Source organism: Homalodisca vitripennis, unplaced genomic scaffold (assembly GCF_021130785.1).
Source record: "Homalodisca vitripennis isolate AUS2020 unplaced genomic scaffold, UT_GWSS_2.1 ScUCBcl_3406;HRSCAF=8931, whole genome shotgun sequence".
In the NCBI taxonomy this organism is placed as follows: Eukaryota; Metazoa; Arthropoda; class Insecta; order Hemiptera; family Cicadellidae; genus Homalodisca; species Homalodisca vitripennis.
The window spans coordinates 1-12,897 of NW_025779516.1; the positions used below are offsets into that span (position 1 = coordinate 1).

General features: G+C 29.4%; 1 protein-coding gene across 1 annotated transcript in view; it reads left to right on the forward strand.

The window, feature by feature from the left end:
- The first annotated feature begins 1,627 nt into the window (after positions 1 to 1,627).
- The window catches only part of LOC124372509 (homocysteine S-methyltransferase YbgG-like), a 29,359-nt gene continuing 18,089 nt past the window's right edge, over positions 1,628 to 12,897 (forward strand). The window contains exons 1-3 of the mRNA XM_046830910.1: positions 1,628 to 1,700; positions 2,429 to 2,593; positions 6,040 to 6,189. Coding sequence (XP_046686866.1) covers positions 2,440 to 2,593; positions 6,040 to 6,189 — 304 coding nt within the window. The 5' untranslated portion in view covers positions 1,628 to 1,700; positions 2,429 to 2,439. The remainder of the gene's footprint in view (positions 1,701 to 2,428; positions 2,594 to 6,039; positions 6,190 to 12,897) is intronic.

Genomic DNA, 12,897 nt, shown 5'->3' on the forward strand with positions numbered 1-12,897 from the left:
TTAGTGGCTCCTAAGAGTAATGAGCTTACAGAGATTAACACAGTATTAATCGTGAATAATTTGTGAAGACCATTGAACAAAACCGAAAAAAGCAAACCACTATCACATTGTTGAGTAATTGATAGCATTACGTATAACTGAAATTGAAATACCTTGACGCTATTCATTAAATGTTGCGTCAGATTAGAATTTACAAAGCTGTTGGTATCAAACAAGTAATTTGAGATAAAAATGTTTTATTTGAACAAAACCATCCACCCGTTATTTGAGCATATATTACAATGTTTCTACGAACAAAAAACAAGCAAAAACACCAAATTGTATTTGTTTTCTGCTTTTAGCTATATATGTTTTTTTATTAATAGCAATATTTTGCTGTATACATTCGCTACCGCGGGTTCTGGTAGCAGAAGTTGAAGATACTTGTAACATCAGACACTGCTAGCCATACTAAACAGTGTATAGCCTACTAAAGTTAGTGTAGTTCTGGCATATTAGTTTGTCAAACGCTTTTCAGCTAATAAAATTGAATAGTTTTATTTCGAAATTTCAAAGTTAACGTACAATGTTTCAATCGCCGTAGCTAAAAATAAATAATGGTGACATAATAATGTAATTTCAATAATGAGATAGTTTCCTGGTTCTTGGGGACAGGTGTGCAATGGAAGTTATTAGCTATAGACTGCATTTGAACAGTGTTTAAGGGCGGAGTCCAATACTGCTGATGCAAGGAATATGACTCATACTAGACAAACACAGTAAATAACGAAAAAAGAGTTCTGATCAGTATATTCAAAACAATTAGTAAAATATTCAAAATTCATAAAAAATTATTGCTCACAAAACCACCACATGTAAATTTTCAATTTCAAGTTTTAATAGAAGTTAGTTTGTTAATTATAAATAAAATAATGTTCTGCTTATATACACAGCATTTTATGATTATCTACTTTGCAAATCAGTTTTCATAATTAAAATTAGTCGTTTAGCCTAAATAAAGTTTAAATAATTCTGTTCAAATAAGGCATTTCCAGTAATTAAAAATACATTCTTGCCAATAAATAACTAATTGAATGTAATGAATTGGATAACCTTACTGCAGTATACGTTCTGTATAATCTCAACTTTTTCAGATATGTTCGGAGGTACACAAAACATAGTTGTATGAATAATAAATTGTTATAAATAAACGTAAATACTGTATAAAAAATTATTCTTCACTGAAGATGTTACATATTACTGTATTGTAATACTGGTTTTTAAACATAACAATTATTTTTTATTAGCCTACAGTAAAATTAATTGTAAAGCCAAATGTTTTTGTATCTTTTTTAAATTATAACCATATTACTTCTCTCATTTATTCGTAATAGATAATTAAACCTCAATAATTATTCATGACCATTAATGTTACTTGACAAATTCATTACTAATTAATAGACTGAAACGTCTTTCTTGGTAAGCATTTAAATGGGTCAGATCCATTCCGATTTCCATTCTGATTCTGGCTCGTAGATGCTCGGGGTTTATCGGTGATAGTCGGAACTGCTATGCTCTATCCCCCTCCCCCCTCAAACACTCTTTGCCCAAGCCCGCTAATCCACAAATCAGTCCTGTTAGGCGCATCCTCTTCCTGAGGACGCTCGTCGAGATTGAGAGAGCTGAAATCAAATCATTCCTTTGACATTCTTCTTGTGTCGGTGGGTATTGTATTATCTTCTGTTTACGTAGATGATAAAATATGCTACTTACTGTATTCTAATTAATATTGTAGACTAAAAAGTAACATTAACTTACTTATATTTTGCTATCATGTTAGTACTTTAGCTCATTTTTTTAACCGGTTAAAGCTCTAATATAAAATGTCCTTTGTTACTATTACGATGCGAGGTTAGTCAAAACCTTTTGATCTCCTGGATCCTTCGTAGATATTTGCCTTAGTCTTGGTACTTACCACTGAGATATCTGCCTCAAACTTGGCCTATTCCATTTAAAACTGACGTTGATTAACACTAGGCAGAGCCGCAGCTACATATTTTTCCAGAGGGGTCAAGTCCTAAAATTTACTTTCATGCTGCTTCTAAATCACCTTGTCTCAGTTGAAAAAGACAAAAACATCTGACTTGACAAGAACACTTAAGAGAAACAATATGGGGGGAGGAGGGTCTATTGTAAGTAATACAGATTAGTTTAAGAAGGTCAAATACTACTAATTTTCTACATGGATGGCTCAAGAATGAAGATTACTGTAATAATGGCAATCTTTGAGCCAGACACTAAGGCACTGGGCTTAAACACCACTGTCTTTCTGGCAGAAGTTGGAAGTTTACACCTGGAAGTAATAAATTTGCTATTATAAACAGAAACAGTGTGTTAAGTTTGTAGCCCAGGATAAATCTCTTTCTCTAACATTTGGTTATGATTACAGAATACAGAAGCATGAAGGACTTTGTACTGACAGACGGTGGACATGACACCCAGTTCAGGAAGTATAACAACACCGATGAGTTCGACGGGCACCCCCTCCACATGGCCCAATTCATACTGGAGAGTCCAGAGACCTATACAAAGGTGCTACAAGACTTTATACAAGGTTAGTAGTTAGAAATTGCAGACTTACATACTGTATTTTTATTAATGATTAACTATTTGGGACCCAAAAGCCATTTAGATCGGTTACTAATTTCTGAAAAGGCCCAAGTGTCGTTTGTATTTACTCTAATATTCAACATAAATAAGCCCACAGGACAATAAAATTGGCTCTAGGAACATTCAACATAACCCATTTGTTTTTTTTTTTTTTTCAAATAAATAACACATCTAATGAAATCTAAAGAAAATCAACTGTGCAAAGGCCAATACAAGCTCCAATAAAGTATCTCATCAGAACTTGAGTTTTCTGTAATAACATATTCATGTTATCAAGATTTATTTAATAACATGAATCTACATCTACATTCCATAATACAGTAAATGTTATAACTGTTATGAATTAATAAAACTTTATTTCTGGTTGTATAGATAAGGTTGATAATTTTAACTACATACATTTAGGTGTTACAAAATAACTTAATAATTTAATCAATTTACACATTTAGTTTTCCATTTTATCATATAATTCTTTTACATATTTTTTCACAATCTCATGTCTGTTTTTAAATTCATCTTTTTTATTGCTATCTTTATTAAATTATATTAAATGCTTTAATTCTTTACTCCTTGAACATATCTTCTGAATCTCTACATTGAAGAACTTTTTTCGTTTTCATTTTTTCAATTCATATTCATAGTGACAATGTATTAAATCATCTTGAACCATTTAATATATGTAATTTTACAAGCAACCAGTTTTGTTTTAAATCGTCTAAAGTATTAAATTTTATTTTGTATTTATAACCACTTGGAGCTGTTTTAACTTTGCTATCCAATACAATTCTTTTATTATCTTTTGAACACAGTGATTATCTGTTTATAGCGACTATATAAAAATATTTATAATTGATCATTATAGCTTCTAATGCAATGAATGCAGATGCTTTCATCTTGGTCTTCAAATAAACATATCTTTAAATTATCCATATTTATCTTTTATTTAAAACTCTTTTCTTAACTTCTTTACATCTGAGTGGATCTGAATTTTTTATATTTGTATGAATACATTTTCCACATTCCACAATCCAAAAAACTCTTCTAAAATGTCACAATTTAATTCATCTTTTAATTTCCTATAACTTTCTTGTTTTTACCATTGAAAATGTTGTGATTTTTTTAGATAGTCACTTGAATTAAATTTATTAAAATTTTCTTGTATGATTTTATAACGATCTTGTTTCATTTCAACAAAATAAACTGTCTGTATCCATGTAACAAAGATTCAAATCTGGATCACATTGTTTAAGTTCATAATAAAATTCATACACAAGCACTTTTGAAAGGTCTAAAAACTCAAAATCCAATATATATTAAGTTTGTTAAATTTCACTTTTTGTTTGTACATGTGTGATGTTTTCATCAAATATTTTAAAGCATTTAAAATAGGTTTTCTTTGTTCGGCAGATTGAAATTCTTCATTTTCTAGTGTAATATCACATCTATTTAGAACATTTTCCATTAATTTCCAAAAAGTTGTAAATTGTTTATTAACGATCAAAATCACTCTAGAATTCACATATTTGTATTATTCTATATATTATTTATATATTCTTACATATAAGGTTTCTAATAAAATTTAATAACTATTAACATGATTCAAAATCGTTCTTTGTTTTAGATTATAACAAAAATGAAAATATTTTTCATTTCATAAATGCACAGCATATTCAGTTTGATTAAGAATAATTGTACATAATTTATTTTTTATAATATTCTTGAGCAAGTGGTAGATTTTTATGGAATGCATGTTAATTTTTTGTATATTCTATATCAACTTCAAGTATATACCTATAAGTTTTATTACCAGTAAGTTGTAAAGTTATTTCTTTCCATTCTTCAACTGTATAAGTCTCTGGATGTACCCATTTTATATTATCAGAAGGTAAATTTTGTGAAAGTGCCCAGCGTAAAGATTATTTGCAATGCCATATAATAAGAGATTGTATTGTTTATTTTCATAAAAATCTTTTAAATATATATTATTTGCTTTAACATAGCTTTTAACACATTGATCAAATCCACCTCTAATACCTCTTACAATCATTAAATACATGTAATCATGAATCAGTTGTAATTCAAATTTGGTTAATTTTAACAATGCATCCCAAGATAGATTTGGAGCAGATTAATAATTTACTGGATCCAATTTATTACAACTTAAGCCCATTGATATACAATTTTAAAATATATATGTAAGCAATAAAACTTTTAGAATACTGTATAAATATTAATAATTTCCTAAATGTTTAACTTTTAATTTGTTCCATACACTAAAATAATGTTGTTAATCTGTTTCAGAAATGTTCTCATCTATTAAAATTGAATACAAATCTTGAATTTTTAATAATCCAGTACAATCAAGTTTTTATGTAAATAAATAAATAAACATGCCTTTTATTTCAAGCGATTATCAGATACATCTGTTTTTCATAATAACTCACGTCAACATGATACAAATATATTTTAGACACTAAACTTATTTAAAACAGTTAAAAGTACAAAGTTAAAAGTATAAAACGTTCACTCCAGTGAAAAGAGGTGCTTCTTTAGCTGAAGTTTAAAATGGCGACCTTTAAGCAATTTAAGGTCACAAGGGAGACCGTTGTACAACATTGGACCAAAATGGGGAAAATCCCCTTCGACCAATCTCCAACCTCACTTTTATTAAAGTGAAGTTGGTCACTATCGTATTTATGTATTATCGACAAATTCATAAGGACATATTTAATTCAAAATTTTACCATGTTTTATAAAATTATTAGCATGTCATTTTGTTTCAAATTGTTTGTTAACTTTTCTATAGATGAAGCTATAAATCTAAATGTAACTACGAATGAGACTTTAATAAATTTTCTAGTCTTATCACGTACAATCTCATATCCATTACCAGAATTTACAGAGTAACTTATATATTTCTCATCATTGTTTGCAATAAATTGGATGAATAGTTTCAATATTGTTTTGGTGATTCTTTTATATATCCAAATGAATGTCATAGTTTGACATATTATGACACTTAGATTGCTCTTATTTTCTTTAAAAAATTTCTTTAATTCTCTAAGTTTTGCTGCATTTAGTTTTTCATAATTACAAATTTATAAAATTATATATGTTTCTTTGCCCAAGCATTAAGACAGTTAAATGCATTGTCTTTAATTTTTGTATTTTGTAAACGTTTCTTAGAGTTGTAATGTTGGTTACAATATTTGTTTAAACAAATTTGGATTGCAGTAAGGACAGTTAATACTGTGTTTATTAATTTCCCTTCAGTGTGCATGAAATTTTGAACACCCGATATATATATATATATATATATATATATATATATATATACAGTTTTTGCTGTTCTCTGAGTATATATTTTATCTATTATTTTATTGCTTTTAGTGGGGGCAGAGATGGTGCTAACTCCCACTTATCAGGCAACTATTGATGGCTTCCAGGAACACATGGGGTTGGGCAGAGAAAAAGCTTTGGAACTCATCAAAATAGGAGTGAAGATTGCCAGAGATGCTGTAGAGTTGGAGAAGGCTAAGGGTAAAAGTAGTTTTACTGAATCATCTATTTTTAGTGGACCAACAATGAAAGAGGTTGGAGTTTATAGAGCTAAAACCCAGGATTATTTTAATGGATAGAAAAATCAGCAGGCTTATCTGGAATAATTCCTTTTAGGGTCCACTAATAAGTAACATGAAAGAACACATATTCGAAAAACACATGATCATACAACTGGTATGATCTCTGCTGGTGGAGAAAGATTTTCAGTGCAATAAACATTCTACTGAATATAATTAATTATGTTTCTTTTATGTGTTTCTTTTAAATAGTGAACCCCAAAAGAAAGTTTTCATCAGTGTGCTTGCTAATTTTCCTACCAATGATGTAAATCTTAGTCTTGCAACTCTTAAATGTTAATTTCTTTACTCACTGTAAATGATGTCAGGATATTAGTAGCAGGATAAGTATATAGGTAGACATTAATATTTAGGGATAACAGTGATATCACCCAGTGCTCTAATATCTAATTTTGCAAATCCTGGTGCTGTTTCCAAGTAAATCATTATCAATTTACTAAACAGTAGTTAATTTATTTAGAAAAGTAGTTTTAACATTAGATCGCACTGAAAATGTCTGAGCTTTTACTGCTAAAAAGTAATTCTATATTTAATAAAAACTATATGGTACATTTTACAGTATTTATAATATTTATAATTTATAAATATTATAAATTATACCACTATTCACTCCTCCTTTAGAGGAGTTTTCACTGTACCTTTCCATGGAAGGGTATGAATACAAAGATAGCGATGTGAATTTATCAAATACAATTAATTAACACATGTAATTAAATACACAGACCACGTTGTGTTGCATCACGCTCCAAAACAAAAACAAAATATTACTATATATATATATATATATATATATATTTATATATATATATATATATAGTTTTATATATATAACTATACTTAATTTATGACCTTTAGGTTATTCAAAATTTTTATTAAACCCCAAAACATTATTATAATTACTGTTTTCATCAAATAATTATAAATTTTTTCAGAAATGTATTATATCATATTTGGTTTCTAATAGCTATATAAAATAACAAACACAATTTTTTTCTCACTACAGTATTTATTATTATAGTGTTCTCTAGTTTTTTGTAAATAAAATGATACCAAATATAGTTAGATTCACAGTTAATAACAATTTATAAACATTTTTACAAATGTATGTGTTTTTGATTACGAAATCCATGTTTCTTGTAAAACTTCCAGTTTTTGTGCTAAAACTAATTTATTTACCCCAAAGACTCATATAAAACTGTACATTTTCTGAAACTAGACTAAATGTTTTTACCTTAGAATACCTTATAATTTGAAATTTATAATATAAATTTAAGTATATTATCCTTAACTATATTTAGAAAGAAAGCTTGCAAAACTGGGAAAAAATGGCTTGGCGTTTAAGTAAAATACTAAGGGCTGTTGGAGGGTTAAGGGAATGAATACCTTACACAGTATGTTACTGTAATAATTTCTGAAAAATTTTTTTCTCTGGATATTCCAAAATACAAATTATCCACTTAAATTGTATTAAATGGAGTATTTATTCAACTTTTGTAAATATTTATGATTTGAAACAAAGAAAAATATAAATTTGAGTATTTAGATTGCTGTGTTAATAATATTTTAGACTTCTTTTAACTCATCAATTGAGTAAATTATTTTGGTTGGATATTTTTCTTGGTTTCTAAGTATATTTTATAGAAATTATTAACACGTTCGCTACCAACCGGCACATATATGTGCCGGTAGGTCCATCAAGATAGACCACCATTGTGTGAGTTGGGCACTTCTCACAGACCAGCTCAAAGTAGTGTGGTCATTACCGTGGCCCAAGAGTACAACTTTGTTTCAAATCAATTTATATATCATTTTATAGCCTTAGGCAAACGTATAACTTGATTCCACATCCCTTTTTTACGTTGTATACATTTTGGCTAGTGGCACATATATGTGCCGGTCGGTCTGTAGTAAAAAATTAGGCTTAGGCTAAACCTCAAATATAAACTTTTTCTAGTTGAAAGTCACGTAAAAATTGCCATAACTGTGTTAGGACACATTGGGAAAATAATAAAAACTAGTGTTGACATGGTAGTTATGTGTTATTGTACAAACTAAAACAAGATCTTTGGATAAACACTTTGGAAATAGCAGAATATGTTATTAAAATAAACTCACACAAATGTCTCTTATTTATGACTCCATTTATGTAATGAGCTACATTTTATCTTTGACATAAAACAGTTAGGAAATAAAAATGTCTTAGGTAACACACATTTTGTTTTAGTTTTTTCACTTGTGAAATTCATTGAAACACTCTGGCATGCAGAGTCCGAATTTATTGTCCTTTTCATCTGTGCAGCTGGAACATGTGAAGAAAGTTGTTTTCCGCTTTTTCTGTCTTATTCTACAAACATGACACCGTAGCCTCTTGTTCAATTTGACTGGGTCATGGCTTTTTTGACCTGAGACCTTGAACTGCACCAAGGAAGAAAAAGTGAACATACCGAGAGACCAAGCGGCACAAATATGTGCCAGACATCCCTGTAGACCGATATGAAAGAATGAAGTCGAAAGAATAGGACCGATCGTTACCACAGCCTTTTATTTAATAATACTACACTGGCACAAATATGTGCCGTCGGTCCACTGGAAACTGTACCGAGCGGCACAAATATGTGCCATCGGTCTATAAGAATCAACTAGCCGGCACATATGTGTGCCAGCCGGTCCATATTAACGAAAAAGTTTTTACATTTCGGTAGCGAATGTGTTAACCATACTTAACTATATTAAATTATACATTGTAATATATAATTTTTTCATAAAGGTATTTTTGTTGTAAAATATATTTTAAAATCATATTGATTTTTACAAAAATTTTACTTTTTGAAAAACTAAGATTAAACGCTACTTTTCTCTGTTGTAGGGAGAGATCATATACAGTAGTTAATTTAAAAATTCTAAAATATAAAAATTGTCCAAAATGTTATCCAGTCTTTGAAAATGTATAGTTTGTGTAGTGTATCAATCAGATGTTTAAACTATTGTACTATTATTAATTTATGTTGGCTCAATACAAACAAACACATGTTACTTTCTAAAAATATCAAAAACAATTATTATTACTTCTTCCATGATTATTCCAAGTCATGTATTGTTTTCCTAATAATGTTAAATAAATCAGTTATGTAACTAAAAGTTATGTAGCTATAAAATGAACTTTTATTTATATCTCATCAAATTAAATAGATACTCAAGTGCACCACAAAGACCATGGCAGTTTGGATATATTTTACTAACTTGCTTATATTAATAAATATTTTAATGAAGGATTATTCTGAAAATGTTCATGGTCCTTGTAGCAGATAATAATATAATAATTATATATTTTTATATCTAAAACAGTGAATTTTACAAGAGTATATAATAAATAAGCTATATCATGTCCAAAGTATAGAGTAGAAATCAAATGGAAATAAAAGCAATACTTATTTGCTTCATTAATACCAAATATGTTAAAGCTATCATATCTGTATTTCCCAACACTTGTTTACACAATTTTATTAAATTCCACAGATAATATAATTTATTTCCAACAAGAATGTAAACAAACTACTGATATGGCAACAAGACATGACTAGGATAAAAATTGTGTTGCATTTTCCTAAAACAAAGGCGTAGTTTAGAGTCGAGGTTGACTAACAAGTTGGATGATTGCAATCCATGTTAGCTATAAGTGTATTGTTTGTAAAAAAAAAAGGTAAGACATTTAAACTCATTTGAATGAATTTTTGCTCATTATGAAAGTTGAACAAATAGGTTTTACAGATAGGAATGTTTGTAAAATCGAAGTTCTTTCGACATCTAACCTTAGTATTTCATAACAGACGCTCAAACTGATCGCTGTTGACAGTCTGTCAATGTGCTACTGTTGTAAAATCCTGAAGAACCAAGTTGGGAACTCTGAGTTTCTTGTACAATTCAATTTATCAACTCATTTATGCACTGCATTGTCTTTAATGTGGCCCCACAAAAAGTGGTTTAATGATGATAGATCAGGTGACCTTGCAGGCCACTCAAAAGCTCCTCTTCTACCTGTCCAGCGATTAGGATAGGTGTTATCTAAATAAGTACGGATGTCTGGACATCTCGGACAGTAGTGCAGAGGTGAAGCAGACACGAGAGAGAGGTGGAGATATTATTGGAAGCAGACTTAATTAAAGTTGCTAATCAAACAGCTAGAATAATTTGCTGTTACAAACATTTCCAGAAATATTTCGGAAATAAGGTTTTCATCAATAAAAAGGGTCCAACACTAAAATTTTATTTTTCTGGATAGTGAGTATGTTGCTCTCCCAACCAGTTATCATTAACGTCAGATCAATACTGGCAGTTGTTCTGGTTTACATTGCTACAGTATTATCATTAATACTCCTCATCATCATTAACTTGCAAAATTTGACTTAGTCAGATACTAGATTATATTACATTATATATCAATCTGCAGCATTAGGATAACAATAATTTTATTTTTCACTGTAATTAAGGCATTATTGGGACCAAATTTAACTTCAAAAACCCTTTTTGAAGTGCTTCAGAATGACTAAATCTGACAAGTCTGATGGTGTGTGAGTGTTCATTCTTAACTCTGATTGTACCTCAATTATACATCCACAGTCTCATACCTGAGAAAAAAACCTATGGAAAAGTCACGTATGCTCAACAACAAGAAAGAAGTCACTTTTATGTAAGAGAAAGTTACAGAACTAAACAAAAACTGCTTAATGTAAGGACAGCCATGACTATTATTTTTCGTTTGACTTAAATAAACTTTCTAAGTCATTGGATGCTGTTGGTTTTGTTAGGCCTGGAGGTTTTCTGAGCAGATTTTGAACTTTGACAACATTGATGATGGAAAACTGGTTCTGATGATGTACCCTAGTTGCAACTGCATGTGGGTTTAATGAAGCACAAAGTTCAATCACAATCAGAGAAATGGGTGAATACAGCGGTTCTAAAATAGCCTTACTAGCCTTATCCACTGAGCATGACTTAAAAATTTGGTTGTGTGTTAATAAAGAGATTGGAAAATCTGTTTGAAAATATCAGTCAAGAGTTCCCCAATCTTTCTCGGGTTAAGGCAAGTAGAGCAGATAGACATTTATAAACTCGCCATGGAATCCATTTAAATATAAGAGGCAAGCACTAGATTGCAAGACAAATTTGTGAGGTTCTGGATGAGACCCAGGAAGTAGACGTGTCTACAACCCATGCCACACTCACTGTCAAGAGTACTGCTCACAGTTGCATTCATCGTATTAAGCACATGCTGACAACACTTATGAGGAAACACTGCTGCCAACACTTATGAGGAGATGCTGTTGACAGTGCTTGTACAATGACCTTTGCTTCTAATTCTGAGCCACTCACAGATGGGAAAAAGAAAATCTTTCCTCCTCTATGAAAAACTGCAACCATCAGATCAGATTGCACCATCTTAGTAGAGATACGCCTTTATGCACATTTTGCTAATTTTGGTATAAATGACCTAGACCTTAGTTATCAGAAGTCTGGCAGAGATAGGCGGGTGAATGTGCTGCATCTCATTAAAAAACAAATATTTTTTATATATAACAACATTAAGTTGTGTTATCAATGTCAATATTGAATATAGGTTATGTTTATTCATTGGATGTGTTTTCTGCATTATTACATCATTAATAAAGAAATAAAATATAACCTTGGAGATTTCCAAACAATTTTAGATCAAAAATGTTAAAAAATGTATAGAATGTTAATTTTAAGCTTTGAATTTAGTTATTTATATATAGTGCTCCATGAATTCATCCATTGTGTAGGATGCCCTGGATAACAAAAATGTTTTTGGTTATGTTGAATGATTTGTTATTCGTTTCTTATTTAGTAAATCGTGGGAGTTTGTTGTAAAATTTGACTCCTACTTGTGACAGAAAATGTCCAAATAAATTTAGTCTGTGTTGATAAGATGAAGGGTTTTATATATATATATATATATATATATATATATATATATATATATATATATATTGTGTACTGTGATTGTGGTAATCCCTTTCCTCAAATGTTTTATATTTAAATTTTGAATACAATATTGCTTCTAAAATATATAATAATAAATCATATATTTCCCCAAAATAACAAACTGGACATTACAAACAAAGATTATTGCCAGTGCTTAATAATAAATAATACTATGACATAACATATTTACAATATCAGTAAATAACATAAAAAAATATATTTTCTACTTATTTTATTTCTAATTTATGTACTTAGAGTAATAAAATATAAAAAGTAGGTTACATCCTTTTAGGGTTTTCTTTCTTTTTTTAAACTAATAATTAGGCCAATAAATTTACACAATAAGGGAAATTTAGGTACCCCATAAGGCTGTGCCTTTGTTGGGGATACTATATACAAAAAGGGTAAAAAATAAAAATAGCGGAAACGAGCAAAAATGAAATAATAAAAATGAGTTATTGCAGCTTATGTAGTAAATAATGTACTATTATGTTTCAAAGTTTAAATTTAGTATAAATATTGTGCTGTATGAAATAAAAAGGATTTATGCATGATTTGCAGTTAAAATGAAAAAAACACAACAGTTAATGAGTAATAATAATTTTATAAT